General features: G+C 40.0%; 1 protein-coding gene across 3 annotated transcripts in view; it reads right to left on the bottom strand.

The window, feature by feature from the left end:
- Positions 1 to 25,830, bottom strand: part of ELP1 (elongator acetyltransferase complex subunit 1) — a 69,134-nt gene that overhangs the window by 9,489 nt on the left and 33,815 nt on the right. For all 3 annotated transcript variants that reach the window (XM_079926288.1, XM_079926290.1, XM_079926289.1), the window contains 12 exons: positions 25,233 to 25,381; positions 24,534 to 24,657; positions 23,512 to 23,609; positions 21,841 to 22,042; positions 19,685 to 19,746; positions 8,145 to 8,207; positions 7,700 to 7,760; positions 5,775 to 5,888; positions 4,968 to 5,079; positions 3,763 to 3,890; positions 3,226 to 3,380; positions 1,017 to 1,092 (listed from right to left, as the gene is read on the bottom strand). In XM_079926288.1, the coding sequence (XP_079782414.1) occupies positions 1,017 to 1,092; positions 3,226 to 3,380; positions 3,763 to 3,890; positions 4,968 to 5,079; positions 5,775 to 5,888; positions 7,700 to 7,760; positions 8,145 to 8,207; positions 19,685 to 19,746; positions 21,841 to 22,042; positions 23,512 to 23,609; positions 24,534 to 24,657; positions 25,233 to 25,381 (1,344 nt within the window). The remainder of the gene's footprint in view (positions 1 to 1,016; positions 1,093 to 3,225; positions 3,381 to 3,762; positions 3,891 to 4,967; positions 5,080 to 5,774; positions 5,889 to 7,699; positions 7,761 to 8,144; positions 8,208 to 19,684; positions 19,747 to 21,840; positions 22,043 to 23,511; positions 23,610 to 24,533; positions 24,658 to 25,232; positions 25,382 to 25,830) is intronic.

Here is a 25,830-nt window from a genome sequence, read left to right as displayed (position 1 = left end):
TGTAGCATCTCAGAAATAAGTGTACGTTTTGGGACTGATACCAAAGGCAGCTTGCCAGCCTCCAGGAAGAAGGGGATCTAGGGATACAGCAGTTAACTCTCTGCATGTATGAGCTTAGCTGGAACGGAAGGTGGTTAATTTTTTCCTGGTAGCAACATAAGCCATGAAAGTTAAACTTGACATGGCTCCCACAAAGTCTACTTCAAATGTCATCAAAATGCTACCACAGTGTAGCATTTAAATGAAAAAATTTCAGAACATTGCCTCTCACATGCCAGAAATGCAAATAGCAGCCGTAAAAACTGCGACCTTTTCAAAGCTGAAAAGAAGTTGCTGTGCTTGACTGATCCACATGAAGGGCAAATACTGTGGCACCAAATTGATCTGTCAAAAGGTTTTTAACCAACTTTCAAAAGAAAGGCTTTTAACTTTGAGGAATATGTAACCTAACTGATGAGAAAGAATCCTCTCCCCCCCACCACAAAGAAACAGAACATTTTAGGAATTCAACAGAAAATGCAGATGAAATGCTAATCTTCTTTCGATTTGTTTTCAAATTATACTGTTAATCCTAAGTATGACTAAAATGGTCCAGCTCTTAAGCAAGGAATATGAAAATGTCCCCAAGACACAATGCAAAACTGCCAACAGCCAAAAAGGATGATTCAGATGAATCCTTAAAATGTATGTGCAAATTAGACCGTTTAGGAGTCACACTTCTTCAACTGTGATGTGTCTGTACGGACTAGTGTATGCCATTGCATTAATAAGTGTGTATGTCAGAACAATTTTTTTTTAATTATACATTTAATGTCACATTGGATTTCTTACCCGCTAACCCAGGATCCCAACACTAAAGGCATTAAACTAATTTTAGTAAAGACAGACTCTTAGAACTGAGGGAAAATAGTAGTGATTCCCCAATCTCTCCTTATACTACTAACCATCTCAACACTTAGAAAAAGATACTCCTTCTGCTTAGTACTATAATAATTTAGAGAGAAAAAAATACTAACCAAGAACAGGAACTGAAGTCTTTTCTTGTTGATAAGAGGCCATGATACTATTTGCAGTAGAATTGGGACCTAGAACCTAAGTAGAAAGTAGAAAGTAGACTGAATCAGCAAAGATTATCTTATAATTCTGCTGACGGCATATACCAAATCTCTACCAGCAATAAATAGCCTTTCATTTTCATTGTGGTATCAAACACGTATGTGATTTTAATTTGCCAGTTTCTCCAGTCTCAATTCAGACCTCTACATCTCCTGTCCACCAGAAGAACAAGGTAATGATGGGGGGAAAATAGAAAAAGAAAATCTCAGTGATATATGCCTGGTCCTTTCCAAATAAGTGAGCCATACCCTGGGGGAAGGGGATATAATAATAAGAGGTTATAGAATACACAGAGCACCAGACTGTACTCAAAGATTTGTGAGAATTTTTACATTAAAACAATTCTGTGCATATCATGGAGGAGAATGCAAACTCCGCACACGTGTTTAAGGTAAAACAAGAGACTTTGTAGGAATTCCACGCCCGCTCGAGCCTCAGCAGGCACATTCCAGGCCCTCCACCTCGCCTTCACTCAGGTCTGTGTGTTCTCTCCTGGCGCACTCTCAGCAGTGATGGCACGTGCTCAAAACACTGCCATGTGACTACACCACGTAGTATACTGCATATATGACATTATCATGCTTTACCAACCAAAGCAAAAACACAATTTACCTGGTCATTTCCCCTAGAAGACTCGTAAGTTGGTATCTTAGATGTTAACATGATCTGAATAGACGAGGGTAAGGGAGAGCATTGGGCAGCATTATAAATTGTTAGCCTCGAAAGCACTAGTTCTGAAGGTGATCACATTTCTTCTAAGAAATACTTATTATAGTAAATTCAAGTATTTATGAGGGGCTAATTCTCAGTTGCTTTTAGCTTTATGGTTTGTAAAATGCTTTTATATCTACCCTCTCATCTAACCTTCAAAACATTCCAGTGAAGTATACAGGAGAGTATTATCCCCATTTATAACTGAGGAAATCGAGACCCAGTAAGCTTATGAGCCGATTTCCAGCCTTTCTCTCAGCTCCAAACCCACCCTTCCTATACACTGTTCGTGATGCTGGGACTGGGGGCCTGAGAAAACACCCCTCCTTGGACAGCCGTTATGCTCCAACAATAGCAGACACCAGCTGGACGGAGGAAAGAGAGGGAATTTGTTCCCTTGTTCGCTTGCTTTCACTCAACAGTAGCTCTGTACCCCGCAGCAGCTGTTTGTTCCAGTTTCTGTTTATTTCTATACGCTTAGACCCAGCCTCATCCTGCCCCCTCGGCAATACCAGCACTAGCTGGCTGCCACCCCCTTCTCCGAGGTTCAAGAACCAGCTCTGCAGGGGCCTCACCTCCGAGCATCTAAATTCTAAGAATCCCAACTTTCCTTTTGTTCCTTCAGCTTTATGGGTACAAGCGGCTGTCGGGTTTCAATCTCAATGTTCCTTCTCTGTGTTCCCTTTCTGCCTTCTCAGTCCTCTAGTACTTGGTTAACCAGTTCCATATATTAAACTCTCTCTGATAAAATAACAGCTGTGGTTTTTGTTTTTCCTTAATGGACTCTGACTGATAAACCAGCCTTTCTGAATCAAAACTGAAACTTTGAACAACAGACCTGAGATGTAAGAGACTGAGCAGATATACACAATAAATAGATGACAATATATTAGAATTCTTGATGGGACACAAACAGCTTTAACATAATTAGCAAGCTTGTTACAACAACACAGAAGTGACAAGTCAAATTTACCATAAAACAAGAGAAAAAGCAATTGTCTGGGCTTCCTTTAAAGAACTCAGATCCCATCCATAAGTCTGAACAGAGAGGTGAGAGGCCTAGCTTGCCCCCTACCCTGACCAATCTCACTGAAGGTCAGGGCAACCATCTGACATCTGACTTTCCCATCTTCTCCATGACAGCAGTTTCATGCAGAAAGGAGAAATAAAAAGCAAACTTAACCTAGGCCAAGGTGTACTATGAACTATACTATCAAACATAAAATCTTCTTACTGACAGCTTAAACATAAGCCTAAGACAATTTAACTATTGTATAGTATGTTTTAAGAACAGGAAAATCTTTTGCTCTCACTATTAAGAGATTGTGTGAGAGTAATAACCTGTCAAAGTGATTAAAAAAAGAAAAGAAGCACATTCTGTCTTTGAGGAAAACTTACAGGTGTAGCTGAACTCTGCTGGGGGGTGAGAGTCCAAATTTCTGGAAGTGACCTTTCCATTAGCTGCAGAGTATCTTCAAAGGCCTTCTGTAATTCCCTTCCTTGCTCGTCAAACTCAAAGAGAAAGAGTATCTTTAAAATATGGTATATTTCATCTAGAGAGAAGAAATTTGAGAGTGGTAAGTTGTATCACCAGCTCCACTGCTAGAATCCTAACAGGAGTTTCTTTCCCAAGTGAAAATATCTAATAGCACACTACAATATCTCCCTCATTTTCTTCTTTCTACCCAAAAGCTGGAATAATTCAACATATCTACTACAAAAAGAAAACAAACCCACTAGAGCCAAGCAGGAAAGCAGTGCCTCCTCTGTCTTTATCCTGGTTTCAGTGATAGTCTCTCACAGCTCAGGTAGGTGGATGCCAAAGAGGAAGACGTCTAGGCTATTGGCTGAGAAGTTTTGTTTCAGGAATGCACCCTGAAGTGACGAATTTACTATGTTTTTTGTGGGCAAGAATCATCAGTATTGAGAATATACCTTTCAGTTTTTCAGTGCCCTGCACCACATCACTCAATGCCTCCAAAAGGGCCAGATCCTCCAGTGGACTCCCTTCCTTGAGGCTGTGCTTCTTCCGTTCCGCTTTGCGCCGATTCTTAGATGATCTCCTGTTAGAAATTAGAGATGTTTTAAAAGGGGCTCTCCTTGTGCTGAACAGATTAAAATGAATAACTATTGGCCACCAACTTTCTGGGAAACCAGAGTATATACAGATGGTATTTGTATTTTGGGGAAAATGGTGAAGGTGTTAAGATGATACATAAAAATTAAATTGGGAGAGAAAAGGCAGGAAGTAATAAGGAAAACCCTAAAAAGTGATGCCTGGCCTTGAAATTTTGATTAAAATACAGAATAAAATCGGATTTCATCTGATAATAAGAGGCAGAAAAATGAAAAGAACAAACAGCTTCAATTTTGTAGCAAAAACCAAATAAGTTTAAAGGCAACAAAATTAAGTTGAAGTAAGATAACAGACATACAAGATTGGAATTTGAATATCATAAAATATATATGAATCCCACATTCTCTCCTGCCTCAGAGGTCTTTAATTATGCCATTTGTTTTGTCTGGGACTCTCACCCCAACTCTCAAAGCCCAGTTCTAGGTGGCTTTCTTGCAGTTTCTGATTGCCCCACACAACCTCACAGGTCTCCATTCTGAATTCCTAAAGCACAATTTGGTTTAAATATATAATCTTGCATTATATACTTTTGTTTCCCAAGGAAGAGTACAAGCTCTTATAACTCACATCCCCTTAAAAGGTTTTGGTAACATCCACTACAACTAGCTCGATTTTACTTCTGACAAGTTGAATTTTGAATTGAAGAGGTGTGAAATCTTTTTTCTTTATAATCTTTATATTTTTCTCAGTGCCTACACATTATAGTCACTTAATATTTCTTAAATGAATAAAGTTAGATGTCATATATAAACTGAGTACCCAGTGTAAGCGCCATGTGGTTGATGGGCAAACACACAGGCCACGAAGTTGCAGCAGAAAACATTTCAAAGCTGAGTCTAATCTCTTAGATATGCTGCGAAGGTGCTTGCACAGCTTCCACAGGGCCTTGAAGAATGTCCTCCCCCTCCTGCTGCACTGTCCTGTTGGAAAACTGACCTATTTACTTGTACTTTCTCCATATACCCAGGGCATGGTCAATGTGCTGAATAAACATGATACATACGCTGATATTCTGGAGTTACTGTGGGAATATTTGCCACTCATGTCACTGCCACTCATGACACTGCTAGTTTCAGAGAAGAGATCTGACTCTTGACCGTGGGGTGCCTCATCATCTAGAGGAGAAGAACCAGACAGCATGAAAACTACCTGCAAATGAGGGTTTACCTTCAGTGGGGTAAGGGAACTACAGTTAACCAGGTCATATCTAAGGACATGAAAACTAGTACAAAGTCGATCTCAAAATGAAATAGATAATATATACAGTTTTATTACTGTAAACTAGTACTTTACCAAACTTCTTTATTCTTTTTACATAAAAAATTTTTACTTATTTATTTATCTAGCTAGCTGCGCTGGGTCTTAGTTGTGGCATGTGGGATCTTTGTGGCCGTGTGCAAGATCTTCGTTGTGGCATGTGGGATCTAGTTCCCTGACCAGGGATCGAACCTGGGCACCCTGGTTGGGAGTGCAGAGTCTTAACCACTGGACCACCAGGCAAGTGTTTTTTTTTTTTTTTTTTAAAGCAAAGGAACTTCTGGAAATGAGGAGATCACTGTGTAAATACAGTAGTCTGCTGCTCCGGTCGGGGTGTGGAGAGAACGTTTGGCAGACCTCTGCCCATCGGTGCCCGGTCCTGCCCCCAAGCTCTCACCAGTACCCACAACAAAGACCCTCACAGACCCTCAGAGGCCTCGGACTTCCACCTGGCACAGTAATCACACTGCGGGAGGGACAGTAAGCAGCTGAAACAAAGCGCGATGCTGCCCCTCACCCCCCCAAGCATTGGTGTCTTCAGGTGGGCACTCACCCAGATGCACCTGCTGTGCTTGCTCCTTGAGCTCTCGCACCACCAATAGACGTGCTTTATGGCGACTGAAGGTGGCTGTCTGAGAGTCCAGAAACGCCATATAATTTTTCTGGGCTAAGGGTGCAGATGGAAAATAATTTGAGCACGTTTAAACAAAGAGATAAAACTAGAGTGGGGGTGGTTAGTGAGGGAGTTGGAGCTTAACAAAGAAAAGAAGTTACCAGGTTTTTCAAGCAAGAATTTTTTCTTCAATGAGAAGTAACCAACATTGCTATAGGAGAAAGAACTAGCGATTGAGATTCCAGATCTTAAAGCTCATCAACATCATCCTAGAGGGCTTCCCTGGTGGCGCAGTGGTTGAGAGTTCGCCTGCCGATGCAGGGGACACGGGTTCATGCCCCGGTCCGGGAAGATCCCACATGCCGTGGAGCGGCTGGGCCCGTGAGCCATGGCTGCTGAGCCTGCACGTCCAGAACCTGTGCTCCGCAACGTGAGAGGCCACAACAGTGAGAGGCCCGCGTACAGCAAAAACAAAACAAAACAAAACATCATCCAAGAATACTCTCTACCACTAAACTTATAAAATCACCTGAACAAAAGACTTGGTATCTAACCCAAGAGAAGACTAGTAAATAAAAGGAGTGCACAGGAAGCTGCTAACAAAAATAGGAGGAAAGTCTCTGAAATGCTTCTTAAACATATAAGTATTAGGTCTTTGTAGTTTTTCATCTACAAATACCCAATACTTATATGTTTAAGAAGCACTTTTTCTAGGTTCTAGTTAGTGGAGAAAAATCCAAGTAAGAGTGGGCTAGATGCATTGTTATAGGGCCAGGAAGGATGCTTCCAGTATCCAGTTAGGAGTACCTAAAGTGAATGATACACAAAGAACCCTCCCAGTTTTGAGTAGGACAGGGTAGTAGAGAGCAGGCAGGGTAAGAATATAAATACATGTTAATGTCAGGAAGGCCAGACATTACTTACAGGGTAGACTGTGCAGAGCTTAAAATCAACCTCTACTCCCAAAGACTTCTATAAGTCCAACTGATGTCCTTCTTTTACACTTTGCTTTTAAGGGATACAGCGAACACCAGAGAACTGATAACACTCATCTGTTATTGAGGAACCATCTGCAAAGGTTCTTCTTTTTATTATTATTATTTTATTTTATTATTTATTATTATTTTTCTTCTTTTTATTATTATTTTCTGGGCTGCGCCACACAGCATGCAGGATCTTAGTTCCCCGACCAGGGGTCAAACCCGAGGCCCCTGCAGTGGAAGTGCAGAGTCTAAACCACTGGACCACCAGGTAAGTCCCTTCTTATTTTTAAAAAATTTTTATTTTGAAAAAGTTTCAAACCTACTTAAAGGTTGCAGTAATTCAATGTACATACATATACCCTTCACTTAGATTTATCAATTATTAACATTTTGCCATATTTTTGGCTTCCTCTGTTTCTACACACACACATTTTTGTGGAACCCTCTGAGAGGAAGTTGCAGATATGATTCTTCCCTCTTAAATACTTCAGCATCTCTCTCTTAAGAATCAGGATATCATCTATATAACCACAATACAATTATTAAATGCAGGAAATTAACCATTTGATACAATATTATCTAATACACAGTTCATATTTGAGTTTACCAACTATTCCCAAAGATTCTTAATTGTATCTTATCACGTTTTTAACATTCAAATAAGTTATGTGCTACTATTTAGCAACACACCGTATTTAAAAACCATGTTCAGAAGTAAATTTCACACCCACTGGAGAACTCTGATTGACTCGATATAATGAGTCCTTTCATCACTGACATGATTAAAGGATGTAATAGCACAGGCAGTACTCTCCCGTCTCCCTTTCCCCCCCGCAGTTCTATACTTCCAAATCAGGAATTCTATCTAAATGTAACCCTCACCTTCTAAAATGGAAGGCTTTACGTTGGTTTCTATAATATCTGGTCTGTTATATTTATGTACCTAAAAAAAAAAAAAAAACAACAATTTTAGGCAGGAAAACTTCAAATCACTGGAAAGTTAAGATACTTGGAAATGGATCACTTTCAGAGGTGACAGGATATTTTCCAGAGGAGTAGGCCTCCTATAAGGTAGCCAATGAAAACTCAATTCATTTCAGTAAAAATTAGTAATATTTCCTATTTAGAGGACTAATTCCAAACATCAAGAATAAACTTTTTAAATGGTTTAAGAAGCACTGCTTATCCTTAGACCAGGAACCTGAACTATTTCTAACAAATTTCAGTAGCTCCGAAGACAAGGGACTGCGGCTGACACTGTCTCCCCTGTGCAGGCTCTTGCTCCGCTTAGCACTTCATGCAGGGAGGAGTTTTGAAGTCCTCTTACCAGTCTCAGAGCTTCTTCCCAGGCAGCTCCTTCTAACAGCAAGAGCACAGCTTCTTCATAATCCTGATGGGAACATCAAGGAAGGTAACAGGCTAATGGAGCAAGTGTGTTAGATGCCACCCTAATAAACTGCAAAACTGCCCCCAGAGCTGCCTCCCTCTGCCTTTCCAGCCTATCACTCACAGTCCCAGTTGGTGGGACTGGCCTAGAGTACATGCTCGATAAATATTGATGCAAGAGACAAAGGAGGGGTGTCAATTCTGGAAATGATCACAAAGCACAAGGTAAGCATCACCTCTCTACATCCCTGAGCATCAAAACCACGAGAAAGACTGTTAGAAATGCCCATTTCCCCCGCTGCGCCTCCAAATCTGATTCCAGAGGTTTAGGTGGACTCCTGAATTGACAAGTGCGCACTCTGGAAAAATGGCAGACTAGAATAGTAATCTTCTAAACCATTTTTTCTTTTTTAATGTTTATTTTTTTATTTTGAACTTCAAACTTACAAAAAACTGATGAGTGCAATAAACACCTGCATACCCTACAGTCTTTAACCATTTGTGATGCTTGTACCCTTATCACTAAAAGCTTTTGATCATGTACCCAATACATAATTAGTTAATGTACTTAAAAAGCATATAAAAAACACGTTTTTAAAAGATGAAATATATGAGGCAACTGGCTGAGTTTCTTCAAGTGATCTCTGTCATAAAAAGGGGGGGTGTATACATTAGATAAAAGGGATTTAAAGGACATAACAAAATGCAATACCTGTCCCTAGACTGGAATCTAATTTGGATCGATCTACTGTAAACAATTTTGGAATATTGAGGGAACTTAAATTGTAATTATTAGATGAATTAAAATGTGTCAACATGGAGAGATGAAGATCATAACCAAACACACCAAATTTACAAACAGAACAAACAGCATAATTTCATTTTGGTTAAAAATACGTGTGTGTGTGTGTGTGTGTGTGTGTGTGTGTGTGTGGAGAGAGGGGGTGGGGAAGAGACAGAAAGGAGAGAGAAAACTCTAGAAAGAAAACGAGGTGCTAATAATAGCAATCTCTGAGTGGTAGGAATGAGATGTTTTTATTTTCTTGTATGTGCTTTCAGCACTTTAAACAATCTATAATACATATATACTACTTTAAATGGGTTATTTTTAATTAAAAAGATTGATTAAACATTTTCTTCCGAGAGCCCAAAGGATCCTTGCAGGCCTGTACCACGTGTCCCAGAGTAATGCGGTAGGATGTGTTTTGCTTGACTGGCAATGTGTGAGTGTGTGTGTTTTATTGAGATCAAATTCACATAACATACACTGAATGATTTTAAAGTGTGTAATTCGATGGTGTCTACTGTATCACAATGTTGGGAACCACAAGCTCTCCCTTTCAAAATTTTTTTATCATCACATAAAAACACTCCATATCCATTAACCAATCCCTCCTTATTTCTCACTCCTCTCACCCCCTGGTAACTTCTAACCTGCTTTCTGTCTCTCTGGATTTGCCCAATCTGGATATATTGTAAAAAAGGAACCACACAATAGGTGATTTTTTTGTGTCTGACTTATTTCACTTAGCATATGTTTTTAAGATTCACCCAAGTTGTACCATCTACTGGTTCTTTGTTCCTTTCTTTCCCCTTATTTTTTTTTGATTGTAGTAAAATTTAATATAAAATTTACCCTTTTAACCATTTACTGTATAGTTCGGTGGCATTAAGCAAATTCACACTGTTGTGAAACCATCACCACCATCAGTCTCCAAAACTTTTTTTTATCTTGCAAAACTGAAATTCTATATCCATTAAACAGTAAATCCCCATGTTCCCCTACCCCCAGACTCTAGCAACCATCATTATACTTTCTGTCCAGATGAATTTGACTACTCTAGTTACTTCATGTAAGTAGAATCATACAATATTTGTCCTTTTATGTGAGTTATTTCACTCAGCATAATGTTTTCAAGTTTCATCTAAGTTGTAGCATGCATCAATTTTTCATTCTTTTTTATGACTGAATAATATTCCTCTGTTTGTGTGTGTATATGTGTGTGTATCTGTGCATGTATGCACATATCACAATTTATTCATCTGTTCATCTGTCATTGATGGACATTTGGGTTGTTTCCACTTTTGGCTATTATAAGGCTCTAAAAATATAAACATTTATATACAAGTTTCTTTGTTTCCATTTGTATGTTTCCATTCTGTATGTTTCCATTTCTCGAGTATATATTTAGCGGTGGAACTGCTGAATCATACGGTAATGCTATGCTTAACTTTTTAAGGAACAACCAAACTCTTTTCCATAGCAGCTGCACCATTTTACCTTCCCACTAGCAATATACAAGAGTTCCTATTTCTCCACATCTTTGACAACACTTATTTTTCATTCTTTTGATTAAAATGATTCTAGTGGGTATGAAGTGATAGCCCACTGTGGTTTTGATTTACATTTCCTTAATGAACAACAATGTTGAACATCTCTTCATGTGGTTAATGGCCATCTGAATATCTTCTTTGGAGATTCAAGTCTTTTGGCCATTTCAAACAAAATGAGTTGTTTGTCCTTTTGTTCTTGAGTTGTAAGAGTTCTTTACATATTCTGGACATAACAAGGAAACTATAAACCAATATTCCTTGTGAACAAGCAAAAAAGCCTCAAGTAAACTTTCGAATCCACCAATATAGGTCATACGTTATGACCAAGTTGGGTTTAACTCAGGGATGCAAGATTGGTTTAACATTCAAAAGTCAGTGCAGATGAGTGATCAAGATGGTGGAGTAGCAGGACATGAAGCTCACCCCCTCCCACAAATATATCAGAAATACACATACATGTGGAACAATTCTCACAGAACATCTACCAAACGCTGGCAGAGGACCTCAGAACTCTGAATGAGCAAGAAAATCTCCCTGTAACTGGGTAGGACAAAAGAAAAAAAAAAGAGAAAGGAATCGGGACAGGACCTGGGCCCTTGGGAGGGATCTGTGAAAGAGGAAAGGTTCCTGTACCCTGGGAAGTCCCCTCACCAGTGGGGAGATTAGCTGGGACAGAGGGGGAGCTTTGGAGCCTGGGAGGAGAATGCAGCAACTGGTTTGCAGCAGCTAGAATAGAGAGACAGTGCCACCGCCCTGCACTCCCCAGCCTAAGACACATGTCCTCTGGTATGGGCGGGAGCTGGGTGTGTAAACTTGGGCTTCAGAGATGAGACCCAGGTAGACAACTGGAGTGGGCTGCATGCAGACAGCCTGAAGGGGCTAGAGTCTGGGGCAACCACACCTGAGGGTGCACGCGGAGGAAACCTAGGCTGCTTTAGAGGCCAGGTGCCATTGTGTGGGTGGTGCGTGAGGGGAGGGGCAGGACCTGCCACTACAGCCTTTTTCCCTGCAGGAGCTCTCAGGCAGCAGAACACCGCCTACACGAGCTCCAGGAGCGGTCACGAGCAGCGACTGCCCTTTGGGCTTTAGGAGTAATCACCAGCTGCCACCACCACCCTTCTGGACTCCAGGATGGGTCGTGAGCTGCCTCTACTCCCTTTGCATGCTCTAGGGGTGCACGTGATCTGCCCGTGCCACCGAGAACCCCAAGACCAGGCACTAGCTCCCATATCTGCACACCCCCTATCAAGGGGATGATGGCCAGCACATGCTGAGGAAAGAGGCTACAGGTAAAAAAAAAACAGACCTCATGGGACTTTACTGGTGGTCCAGTGGTTAAGAATCTGCTTCCAATGCAGGGGATGTAGGTTCGATCCCTGGTTGGGGAACTAAGATCCCACATGCCACGGGACAACTGAGCCTGCATGCTCTGTAGCCCACGTGCTACAACTAGAGAGAAGTCCCTGCGCAACTAGAGAGGAGCCCATGCGCCGCAATGGAAGATCCCACGTGCCGCAACAAAGATCCCATGTGCCACAACTAAGACCTGATGCAGCCAAATAAATAAACAAATAAATAATAAAAACAGCCCTCGCACCAAAAATATTAAACCCACACAAGATACACAGGGACAGACCCACATATAAATAGCCCTCCAAGACGAGTAGCTGTTTCTCCTAAACTCACAGAATAAGAGAAATATAAGTAAAATGAAGAAGCAGAGGAACCACTCACAGTTAAAAGACCAAGAGAATTCCCCTGAAAGAACAAATAAACAGACCTCTTCAGTCAAATAGACACCAATTTCAAAAAGGAGATAATGAAAATACTGAAAGAATTAAGGAAGGCTACTGACAGAAATGCAGAGTACTGTAAAAAAAAAAAAAAAAGGAACTAGAAACTATAAAGTATAACCAAGAAAAATTAGAGAACTCATTTGCTGAGATGACAACTGAACTAAAAGCAATGAACAGCAGAATAAATAATGCACAAGAATAAGTGACCTGGAAGATATCAACAGAATAATGGAAATTACCCAATCAGGACAGCAGACAGAAAGGCAAGTTAAAAAAAAAAGAAAATGAAAGCAATATAAGAGACCTATGGGATAAAGCATGCCAATGGGGATTGAAAATGTATTTGAAGAAATTATGGCTGAAAACTTCCCAAACATAAAGAAGGAAACATATCCATGTATAGGAAACAGAGGGTCCCAAACAAGGTAAGCCCAAATAGACCTACACCAAGACATATTATAATACAAATAGCAAAATTTAAAGATAAAGAGAGGATTCTAAAAGTAGCAAGAGAAAAACAAAGAGTTAATTACAGGGGGACCCCCATAAGGCTATCAGCTCATTTCTCTACAGAAACGTTGCAAGGCCAGAAAGGAGGGGCAAGATATATTCAAAGTCCTGAAGGGAAAAGTCTGCAACCTATGATACTCTACCCAGCAAGATTATCATTTAGAATAGAAGGAAAGATAAAGAATTTCTCAGACAAGCAGAAACTAAAAGAATACAGCAATACTAAACCTATCCTAAAGGAAATACTGAAAGGTCTTCTCTAAATAGAAAAGAAGAATATATAAGAAAGAGAAAATCACAATTGGAAAGCAAATCACCTAAATAAGCCAGTACAGAGATTAAAAAAAAATTTAAAAATTTCTGTGAAAGTGATAACCACAATAAACAGTAAAAGGATGAACATGAAGATGTAAAAGAGGACATCAAAATCATAAAGTGTGGGGGAGGAGAGTAAGAAAATGTAGATTTTTTTTTTTCATTTCCTAGAATGTGTTTGAGCCTATATGACTAGCAGTCTAAGGCAAGCAGATACAGGATGGGGTTAACATAGTGGAAAAACAGGGTAACCACAAATCAAAGACATACAATAGATTAAAAAAACCAAAAAGAACATAAGTATAACACAAAAGAAAATCATTGAACCACAAAAGATAAAAAGAAAAAGGGACAAAGAAAAAATATAAAATCAACAGGAAAACAAGGTTAAAAAGGCAATTAATACATATCTATCAATAATTACCTTAAATGTCAATGAGCTAAATGCTCAAATCAAAAGACACAGAGTGGCAGACTGAATTAAAAAAATGAGCCTACAATACCTGCCTGCAAGAGACCCACTTCAGGGCAATGAACACACAGAGATTGAAAGTGAGGGGACAGAAAAAGATATTTCATGCAAACGGAAATGACAAGAAAAGTGGGAGTCACAACACTCATATCAGACAAAATAGACTTTAAAACAAAGTCCATAAAGAAGGATAAAGACGGACACTATATAATAAAAGGATCAACACAAGAAGAGGATTTTACACTTGTCAACATATATTCACCTAATATAGGAGCATCCAAATACACAAAACAAATACTAACAGACATAAAGAGAGAAACTGACAGGAATACAATAATAGTAGGAGACTTTAACACCCCACTCACATCAATGGACAGATCTTCTAGACAGAAAATCAATAAGGCAACAGAGATCCTAAATGATACAATAGAACAGTTAGACTTAATTGATATTTTCAGGGCATTACATCCAAAAAACCCATAATACACATTCTTTTCAAGTGCACATTAAACATTCTCTAGGATTGACAACATACTAGGGCACAAAACAAGCCTCAACAAATTTCAGAGTATAGATGTTATCTCAAGGATCTTTACTGACCACAATGCCATGAAACTAGAAATCAACCACAGGAAAAGAAATGAGGAAAAAAATGACTACATGAAGACTAGACAACATGCTACTAAAAAACCGACAGGTCAATGATGAAATCAAAGAGGAAATTAAAGATACCTTGAAACAAATGACAATGAAAACACAACCATACAAAATCTATGGGATGCAGCAAAACCATTTCTTAGAGGGAAGTTCATAGTGATACAGGCCTTATTCAAAAAACAAGAAAAATCTCAAATAAACAACCTAACCAACCACTTAAAACAATTACAAAAAGAAGAATAAAAGAATTATAAAAAGTAATTCATGAAGTAATTCATGAATTACATGAAGTCAGTAGAAGGAAGGAATTAATAAAAATCAGGGAGGAAATAAAATAAAGATTTAAAAAACAACAGAAAAAAAATCAATAAAACAAAGAGCTTGTTCTTCTAAAGGGTAAACAAGATTGACAAGCCTCTGGCAAGACTCACCAAGAAGAAGAGAGAGAGAACCCAAATAAAATAAGAAATGAAAAAGGAGACATGACAACTGATACTGCACAAATACAAAAAACCATAAGGGAATACTATGAACAACTATATGCCAACAAATTGACAACCTAGAAGAAATGGACAAGTTTCTAGAAACATAGAACCCACCAAAATTGAATCAAGAAGAAACAGATAATTTGAAAAACCAATCACTAGAGGTGAAACAGTCTGTAATTAAAAAAACTCCCTACAAACAAAAGTCCAGGACCAGATGGCTTCACAGGTGAATTCTACCAAACATAAAAAGAAGAACTTATACCTATCCTTCTCAAACTCCTCCAAAAAACTAAAGAGTGGGGAACACTCTCAAAGACATTCTATGAAGTTGCCATCATCCTGATACCAAAACTGGACAAAGACACCACCAAAAAAGAAAATTTCAGGCCAATATCTTTGATGAATACAGAGGCAGAAATTCTCAACGAAGTGTTAGCAAACTAAATCCAACAACACATAAAAAAGATCATACACCACAACCAAGTGAGATTCATCCCAAGTTCCCATGGATGGTTCAACGTACGCAAGTCAATCAATGTGATACACCACATCAACAAAAGGCAAGACAAAAACCACATGACCATCTCAATAGATGCAGAAAAGCATTTGACAAAATTCAACATCCATTTATGTTAAAACCCCTTTCCAAAGTGGGTATAGAGGGAACATATCTCAACATAATAAAGCTATTTATGACAAACCCACAAGCAATGGTGAAAAGCTGAAAGGTTTCCTGCTAAAATCTGGAACTAGACAAGGATGCCCACTCACACCACTTCTATTCACCATAGTATTGAAAGGCCTAACCACAGCAATCAGACAAAAAGAAATAAAAGGTATCCAAATCGGAAGGGAAGAGGTAAAATTGTTATTATATGCAGATAACAGGATCCTATACATAGAAAACCCTAAATACACCCCAGAAAAACTACTAGAACTGATAAACAAATTCAGCAAGGTAGCAGGATACAAGATTAACATACAGAAATCAGCTACATTTCTTTACACTAACAATGAAATATCAGAAAGGGAATGTAAAAAAACAATACCTTTCAAAATCACAGCCCCCCAAATAAAATACTTCGGAATAAACCTGACCAAGGAGGTGAAAGACTTATATGCTAAAAGCTATAAAACATTAAGAAAGATAATTGAAGATGACTCAAAGATATGGAAAGAAATCCTATGCTCTTGGATTCAAAGAATTAATATTGTTAAAATGGCCATACTACTGAAAGCAATCTACAGATTCAATGCAATCCCTATCAAATGACCCATGACATCTTTCACAGAACTAGAACAAATAATTGTAAAATTTATATGGAACCACAAAAGACCCAGAATTGCCAAAGCAATCCTGAGGAAAAAGAACAAAGCAGGAGGCATAACCTTCCCAGACTTCAGACATACTACAGAGCTACAGAAATCAAACCACCATGGTATTGGCACAAAAACAGACAAATGGATCAATGGAACAGAATAGATAGCCCAGAAATAAATACACACAACTACTGTCAATTAATCTTTGATAAAAAAGTCAAAAATATATAATGTGAAAAAGACAATCTCTTTAGCAAGTGCTGTTGGAAAAGTTGGACAGCCACATGTAAACTGATGAAGTTGAAGTACACACTACACAAAATAACCTCAAAATTGTTTAAAGACTTAATTAAACATAAGACATGACATAATAAAACTCCTAGAAGAGATCACAGGCAAAACATTCTCTGACATAAATTGTACCAATGTTTTCTTAGGCCAGTCTTCCAAGGCAATGGAAATAAAAACAAAAATAAACAAATGGGACCTTGTCAAACTTACAAGCTTTTGCACAGCAAAGGAAACCATAAACAAAATGAAAAAACAACCTATGGAATGGCAGAAAATATTTGCAAATGATGTGACGGACAAGGGCTTAATTTCCAAAATATACAAACAGCTCATATAACTCAACAACAAAAAAACAAACAACCCAATCAAAAGATGGGCAGAAAACATAAATAGACATTTCTCTAAAGAATACATACGGATGGCCAATAGGCACATGGAAAGATGCTCAACATCATTCATTATTAGAGAAACGCAAATCAAAACGACAATGAGGTACCACCTCACACAGGTCAGAATGGCCATCATTAAAACTCTATAAAATAACAAATGTTGGAGAGGATGTGGAGGAAAGGGAACCCTCCTACACCACTGGTGGGAATGTAAGTTGGTGTGGCTGCTGTGGAAAACAGTATGGAGATGCCTCAGAAAACTAAAAATAGAATTACGATATGAGCCAGCAATCCCACTCCTGGGCATATATCCAGACAAAACTAATCCAAAAAGATACATGTACCCCTATGTTCATAGCAGCACTATTCACAATAGCCAGGACATGGAAACAGTCTTAATGTCCATCAACTGATGAATGGATAAAGACGATGTGGTACATATATACAATGGAATACTACTCAGCCATATAACAGAACAATGGTATTTGCAGCAACAAGAGATTATCATACTAAGTGAAGAAAGTCAGAAAGACAAATACCACATGATGTCACTTATATGAGGAGTCTAAAATATGACACAAATGAACCTATGTATGAGACAGAAACAGACTCACACTCATAGAGAACAGACTTGTTTCCAAGGGGGAAGAGGGTGGGGGAGGGATGGAGTGGGAGGTTGGGGTGAGCAGATGTAAGCTATCATATATGGAATGGATAAACAACAAGGTCCTACTGTATAGCACAGAGAAGTATATATTCAGTATCGTATGATAAACCATAATGGAAAATAATATATAAAAACAAATGTATAGCCGAATCACTTTGCTGTACAGCAGAAATTAACACAACATTGTAAATAAGCTATTATCCTTCAATTAAAAAACAGAAAAACCGTCAATACAATTCACCCTATCACTGGTCTAAAAACAAAACAGAAAACATCTTAGTTTAAGAGGTAATCAAACTTCAATACCCGTTCATGATAAAAACTCTCAGAACCAGGAAAAAAAGGGAATTTCCTCAACACAAGTGGGCTAGGATTGGCAAATTTTTTCTGTAAAAGGATAGAGAGTTAATATTTTAGGCTTTCTGGGACTTTCATCCAGACTGTCTCTGTCACAACTCTTCAACTCTGTGGTTTTAAGTGCAAAAGCAGCCACAGACAATGGGTAAACAAATGGTGGGGCTATGTTCCAATAAAACTTTATTTACAAAACAGGTGGCCAACAAGATTTGGCCCACAGGCTATAGTTTGCCAACTCCAACAACAGCCCTCCCAGTTTCTCACACCTATTAAACTCCCAAAAAAGCTAGCAAACATCACACTTAGGGTGAAAGACTGAATTTCTCCAGCTAATATCACTCACTGTAGACAAGGCCAAGAGTTAAAAACTCTATGGGGGTCCATACTTACAGAGATTCCCACACTTTTGTGACTTTTTACCTCCAGGAGCCCTACCAGAACTTCTCAGGGTGACTATGTACTTCTAGCAGGGGGAAGGGAAAAGCAGACATTTGAAAATACTGATCTTCTTAACAAGACCTGCACTCAAATGATTTTGGCAGAGCCTAATTGAAGTGGGTTTCACCAGGGCCTAACCAATGTGGAGGCAGGGAAATACCCAACTCCAGCCCCCTCTAACCTTCCTGTCCTACCTAAGAAGTGAAAAAAAACTGAGAAGCACTGGTGAAGTTCACAGATGAGGTACATGCTCACTTCAAGACTGCCAGCTAATCACAGGACTACAGAACACTTCTCCTACCCAACCCCCAGCCTCATCACCGTATCATTAAAGACCTATTTATCAGATTTGCTTTTACCCAGTATATCACACTCATTAGGCTTCTGACAGAAAATTACAAGGCATACAAAAGGGATTAAAACACAGTTTGAAGAGTCAAAGCAAGCATCAGAACACGACTCTGATACGGCAGGGATGTTGAGATTGTGAGGCTGGGAACTTAAGATCAGTACAATAAATATGACAACACCTCTAACGGAAAAAACAACGTGCAAGAACAGATGGGTCATCTGTTCTTCTAAGCAGAGAGTTGGAAATTCTAAGAAAGAGTCAAAAAGAAATGTTAGAAATCAAAAGCAGGCATCTTATCCATTTAGTTAACCATCTTAGGTGGGATATATCTTCATGTTTTCCGCTCAATCACCCAACATATTTTCTTTCCAGGATCTAATGATATCAGTTACCTTGTTTCACTGACTCTTATTACATGAAAGACAATGAAGTATTTTAAAAGCACAATTTTGTTATTCAGATGTGCCCACTAGTGACAACTGTAACAAACACTTTCTCATCAAAGGCCAAAACCCTAGAGGCAGGAATCCCTGGTATTAATTGTGTACCTGTGTCCTGTTAAGTCTGTGACAGCACATAGGCTTTATTATTTTCATAGTAAATCCTAGAATTCTATCAAAAGCTGGTGTAGGTACTTATCTTTATAATCTGGTGGGAAATTGGAACCCATCAAGCTGCCCGAGGTAAAAGAGACATTTCTAACAGAAAGAACGGGAGTGAAAGCTGAAAAAGGGTATAACGCTCCATCCCTTTGGTTGAGAACAGTCTTTTCTCATTGTTGCTACTTTGGTAAGTTAATATAAAAGGTATAATTCCCTTCAGATTTAATTTATACTTTCTACCAAGGTCAAGCCACTAGTGCATATTATAATAGTGTTTTTTGTCACAGCAAGTGTAATTACTTAGAGGTATACTGAATTTAGATTACCAAGTCAAGCCAGCAAGATGGGAGACCCTCAGGGGAAATACTATCTCTGGATTTCCTAAATACCCACAGTTCCTTTAATTTTCATGATCACTAAGGTACAACTGGGAAGCCCTTGCTTGTCGATTGGAGTTGGGGGTGTGGGTGTGGATGGGAGGCACTGAGTTTACCTGGGCGTACTGTTCCAAAACTGTGGCTGCGTCGCCGTGCTTCCTCTGCTCAGCTAGCTTTCCTGCAAAGACAATAAGCTTCTGAGCACAGTCGGCTCACTAAGAACGGTATTCCCAAAACTCAAGTTGAAACGGTTTTAGGTGGTACTATTTAAATCAAAATGGTCCCCTACAAATTGGAGATTGAGCTCTACAGAGTATACATTCAAAGTGAACTGCTTTAAAATAGCATTTTCAAAAGTGTTCCCCAAGACTGCTCGAAGGATCATAAAAGGCAGGACCAAGAAGCCATTCTCAGGTCAAGTACATTTGTGAAGCACTGGGTGAGGTAGAGTTAAGCATTCTTTTGCTGAAATGCTTCATTAATATGTCTTTATTGTGTATCAAACTATATACTTTGTGAATTTCTATGAGAGAGAGGCAGGAATACCATGGGGTCCTATCTTAAATGGCAGTTACAATCAAAATTTAGCATGGGATGTGAAAATCACATATAGTCAAAATCAGTCATGAAAAATGCTTACAAAGGCACACATGTGGGAAACTGACCTAGCATCTCGCACTAATCCATTATTTCCTCTAATAGGAAGAGGCTGCTGTTTCTTTGGCTGAGCACTAGATGGGGGTAGTTGGCTTATGTCTGGGGTCTTGCAGTATCTTCAGATCTGAGACTCGTTCTCAGCCCAGTTGAGATAATTATACTATGAGAGGCACACAGAACCCAGAGTTAACTAAGGGGCTGGTAGAGTCACGTCTCCCATTTCATGCTAACTCCAGGGCATGTTATCACTGTCAAAACCAGGAAGAGTCATCTCCACTGTTTAAATAGCTATCTTTTCTTCCTTTTGGTGACTTGTGTAAGCTGGCTAAGTTAAATGTACACATGAAGTGACTCCACCCTGTAACATTTCTCAAAAATCTTTGAGCACTGTCTTCTCTACCTTTTTCTGCTAAGCATCTGGGAGAACTAGGTGCACTCCATTATAAGGCATGACACACAGCAAGCTAAAAGTTGAAAAGAATGTAAGAGAAGATAACAGACACCAAGAACAGAACTAGAAAATTTTAACTACAAATAACAAGTTTCTAGAGCAGAAGTATCAACAGAGCCAGAATGAAGAGTTAATAAGACTCAAATAAGGACTTCTTGGTACCTGTAAAAAGAGTTCAGCTTGGAAATTGAAAGGGCTTATAGAAGAGTCCACAGATATAATAACCAGAAAATGCCAGAAACAGAAAAGTGATAATCTCACACATTTTTATAATCCCAAAGGAAAAAAAACCAATGTGAAATTACTCAAGAGAATATGTATGTACATTTAACAGGATGTAGTTTGGATTTTTTTTCAGGACTGCTTTTTATGGGGATATCATAACAATATTTACAAGACTCTTGAAAAGGTGGGGGGAAAATATACCAGCCACTCACTCACTTCAAGCATGGCTGAGAGGGCCAGAGCTGCATCACTTCTCCCAGGCACTCTGAGAATGCCACTCCACTCTAAGAAATCAGACTGGAATAACCTCACCTCCAGTTCAGGCAATCCCTAGATCCTGACACAGCTAAACTGCCTTTGCTTTCACACTGCTTATACATTTGGCTTCATTTCTGAAAATTGCTATTATGGTTTCCAATGATCTATTGGCTATATTTGAACAGTCCCACCTGGAAATTCATCTTTACATTCTCACAGGGCATACTGCTACCCAGCTACACTGTACCCGGTGTCCTGTAAAGTGTGAGTTTGGTGAATGAGGTAGAGAAGAGTGTTAGCTAGATCATTTCCAACTTTGAGTGTTCTCTCACGATTCTAGCTTTTCCCCTTCCTGAGGACTGGAATACAGATGTGGAGAAAATCCACCTTCAGCTCTCTGCCTAAGAGATGACAGATCCGCACCATGGGAGGACTTGTCAGTGCCATGAGAGAGACAAGTAAACTGCTTTCTTTACTGTGCCATTGTATTTGGGGAACTCTCGTAGCAGTTAAACTTTTACTCTACCTAATAAGCCACTCCAAATTAACCTTTACCCATACACATGACAGTGTACCAAGGTGTGCTCCCACCTGACACATGTCTGCAAAACTGCCAAACAAAACCACAGAGACACAAAGCCATTAGAGAAGTTATCTGGGAGAACCTAATGGCGTGTTTACCTGCCAGAGTTCTGCCCAGGCCAGCCAGCTGGTCTTTGGTCAAGTGAAGCTGGGCTGCCACACAGAGAGCTTGCTGCCAACTGCCACAAGCCAGAAAGGCGCTGAGAGCTTTCTCGTGGGCACCAGCGCGGGCAAACACGAGCCCTGCTGGCTCACAGAGGTGCTCCTGCAGCAGGTGTTCCCCGTAAGCAATGCTGATGTCCTGGGACAGGAAGAGACAAAGGGTTGGTGAGGACAGGTGATAACTTTTTTTAAATCTCCAAGGTAGGCTGCCTCGGTCATTATACTTGAAACTCCCTGGAATGACTTAGAAAAACCCTGTGGATGACCAGTGAATTCAATCTTTCTTCCACTCAGAACCTTACTGAGGATGTGCCATGTATTCATCCAACAAATAATTCCTGAGTGCTGTTCAGGGCAGCGGGAGTGACAGAGCGAAGCAAAAAATAAAGCCAAACAAAGCAGAGACAAACAAACAGAAAAAACAGTAACAAGAACCACTCCCAAGTTCCTGCTCTTGCGGTGAAAGAGTACGGACTTATAAACACACTGTGGTCGACAGCTAACGGCAGATAGTGGTAAAGGGATAGAGCGATGGGAGTGCTGTTTCAGAGGGCTGTGAGGATTAGAAGCCATGTGAAGAGTTACGGGACAGTATTCCACGCCAAGAGCACACAAAGCACCATGGCCATCGGGCAGGAATGGGTATGGAAGGCACAGGAAAGAATAACAAAAAGGCTGGTATGACTGAAGCACAGAGGGCACAGGGGACGAACAGATAAGGCACATGAGAGCAAAGAGGCAGGCTTTGGCCAAATTCTGTATTCCCCAGGCTCAGTATGAGGCAGGGAAACAGAGGGACATAACACGGGGTCCCTGCCCTTAAGGAAACCCACAGCCTGGTGGGGCAACAAATCAGTAGATAGCAGATTGATAAATGCCCTTCCCAAGTTTAGAACAAGGTGCTCTGGGAGCTCAGTGTTTGGCACCTCAGCCAGGAACGGCTTTCTGGCAGAGGAGACCCGAGAGTTTAGAAGGACAGGAGGGCTAAAGGAAGTGGAGGAAGAGGGCTGCCAGAGGCAGCTGATGCTAAAGAAGCAGGCAGGGGCCAGATGACAGAAAGACGTGTGCAATTTGTGGACAAACTGAAAATGGTGGTGATGATGGCACGGGCTCCATATCCCAGGTTGGCCACCTCACGTCCCAGGTCCTGAGGCAAGGTGGTTCCTCGTTTGAAAATTGTGCACAACACCTACGAGGATGTTGTAAGAATTATAATACATGTAGCTGATAAGCAAAGTACTGCATATGAGAAAAGCTAAACAGATGTTTGTTCAAACAAGCGAACCAAACTTTATGCAGAAATACATGGGAAAGATCAGCACTATTCAGGATGATCGTGAGTTTGGGCTGGATGAGGGGCAGGATGGAAAATGCCATGGTATTCCCGAGGAGGATACAGAGACAACGCCTAGGTTTCTTGCTTGGGCAAGTTCTTTAGAAGAGGAACAGGTCAGGGCCTTTCTCCCAGATAAGAAGTTCAAGATGAGGCTAATTAGTTTGAAGATAAACCTTGAAACCAAGGACAGTGTCAGGGACTCAGGAGCCTCATCCTTCTCCAACTACAGCACAAAGCAAAATCAGGAGAGCCTCATTTCACATGCTACACACCTTGTACTGCTGCGAGTTTGGTGGATATAACTTCAGAGCTTCGTTATACAAGTTTTTATCTTTTATTAAGTTTAAGCATTCTGGGAAGTACTCCGGTCCTACAGGAATAAGATTCATACACACACAAGCTTGAGACTTGGGAAGCATAATGGATTTCATTTCTACCAATGGTCCCTACATAAAATCAACAAGGGACCTTTTTAAGACCCGCATAATTAGAGTATCTGGAGAACGGGAATGCAGGAGTGTGAGCTTTAATGAGCATCACTGCAGATTCTGAGGTATGAGAAGCACCAGCTGGAATCAGAGTTCTACTTAGAAGGAATTTTACACCACCCCTGATGAATGACCATCCAGCCCAGTGTTTGCTCAGCCTCCTTAATAAGAATCACCTGGGGAGCTTATTAACCATACACACGCCTGAGTCCCGTCCCAGCCCAGCTGAACCAGATCCTCCAAGGAAGCCAGAAGCTGAATGCTTAACAAGCACCCCAGGTGACTCTTCCTTGTCCCCGTCTCAGCCCTTAGGAAAGAGTCATAACTGCTGAAGCGTGAGGCTCCACTACTGGTCAGGGATGGGGTGAAGCACAACACCCGGCATCGTGTTGCTTCGACTCCATATCACTGCCAATCAAAACTGTGTCAGGGCACTGCCAGTAGGCATGGCCACCAGCAAGCTGGGTTTCCTTCAGGTGTCTGCAAACACCACGAGAAGAGTGAATTATCAACCAATTTTGATTTTAAGACACTGAAGTGAATTTCGAGGATGATCACTCTTGACTCAGAAGCATCTGCTCTATCTTCTTAGCTATGGAGCTCCTCCCGTTCATTCAAAGACATTTGCTTTACCCTCAGCTTTTCAAAACGTGATAAAAATAAGGTGCGCGTACGTAATTGTTAACATTTTCAGGTGTGGAAATTGAAATCCGTCTGTCTAAACTAACATTTGATTGCAATTTATACCCTCCCTAGTTCCAAAGAATATTTGAAGCAGAAATAAACATACTAACCCTCACACTTACCACATTTGCTGAGGTGGCCAATGGCTTTTTCATACCGTTTCAAATATTTGTCTATAGTGAACCGCTGATAATTCGTTTCCATTTTCTTAAGTGTATTTAGAAATGGAAGGTATTCTTTGGGATCCTAAAAATTAAAAAAAAATTTTTTTTAAAGGACAATTTTATTGCTCGTGATTATATTACTTATAAAAATAAACATATAATAATTATAGCAATGAAACAAAAGCTACATCATTTTAAAAATATGTAGTGTATTCATATATTAATTATATATAAAACCAAACTACATAAAACCACTTTTGGTAAAAATGCCTTAACATATGGGCATATTGTCCAGGTTCCCGATTTGCACTGGTAAAAGAAGCTACATGATAGAACTGGACTGGAATATGAATCATTTGTTATATTTCCTTGATAAGAGAAGAATTTGTTCACACTTAATGCCTATAAGCTTAAAAATAACCCAGTAATTTTATTTCAATTGCTCAACCTAGCAATCAAAACACTTTGGTAAGCCCAGAACAGCGACAGAGAATGAGCTTGGAAGTATGGGTCCTGAAGACTAACAGTTCTGCCTCGAGGCCTGTCCTCACAGCCTTAACATCAGACCAAACACTGCAGTTTCAGGAGCACTGTTTCATACTACCATGTTCGCATAAACAAAAATGAGAAGTATGTCTAAGCAGTAACTCCACATACCTTCTGTGACTTCTCAGCTACCATGAGGACCAAATCAAAGTTATAGGTCCCAAGAGAATGATCATATAATTCATTAACATCTACAAGAAGCAGCAAATACTTCAGGGCCTCTTCAGCACTCACAGCATCAGGAACAGGTGCAGCACTTCCTATCAGTGTGTAAGAAAACAAAACAGAACAAAACCATTTGGGGAAAAAACCCACACACCTAGCAACATAACCAAAAAGACAAAGTAATACGTTTTCCTGGCAGAACTGGACACCAGATGAATATATTCTTTTGACTCTTTTTTTTTTTTTTTTTTTTTGTGGTACACGGGCCTCTCACTGTTGTGGCCTCTCCCATTGCGGAGTACAGGCTCCAGACGCACAGGCTCAGCGGCCATGGCTCACGGGCCCAGTCGCTCCACGGCATGTGGGATCTTCCCAGACCGGGGCACGAACCTGCGTCCCCTGCATCGGCAGGCGGACTCTCAACCACTGCGCCACCAGGGAAGCCCTGACTCTTGTACAAGCTTTATAGGGTAGCATTCAAAGAAATGGACCCAGGTTTTAAAATGGAGACGAAAAAGCCACACGCCAAATCAGTGTTGTGACC

The sequence above is a fragment of the Stenella coeruleoalba genome (assembly GCF_951394435.1).
Source record: "Stenella coeruleoalba genome assembly, chromosome: 7".
NCBI lineage: Eukaryota > Metazoa > Chordata > Mammalia > Artiodactyla > Delphinidae > Stenella > Stenella coeruleoalba.
This window is presented reverse-complemented; position numbering and strand designations above follow the sequence as displayed.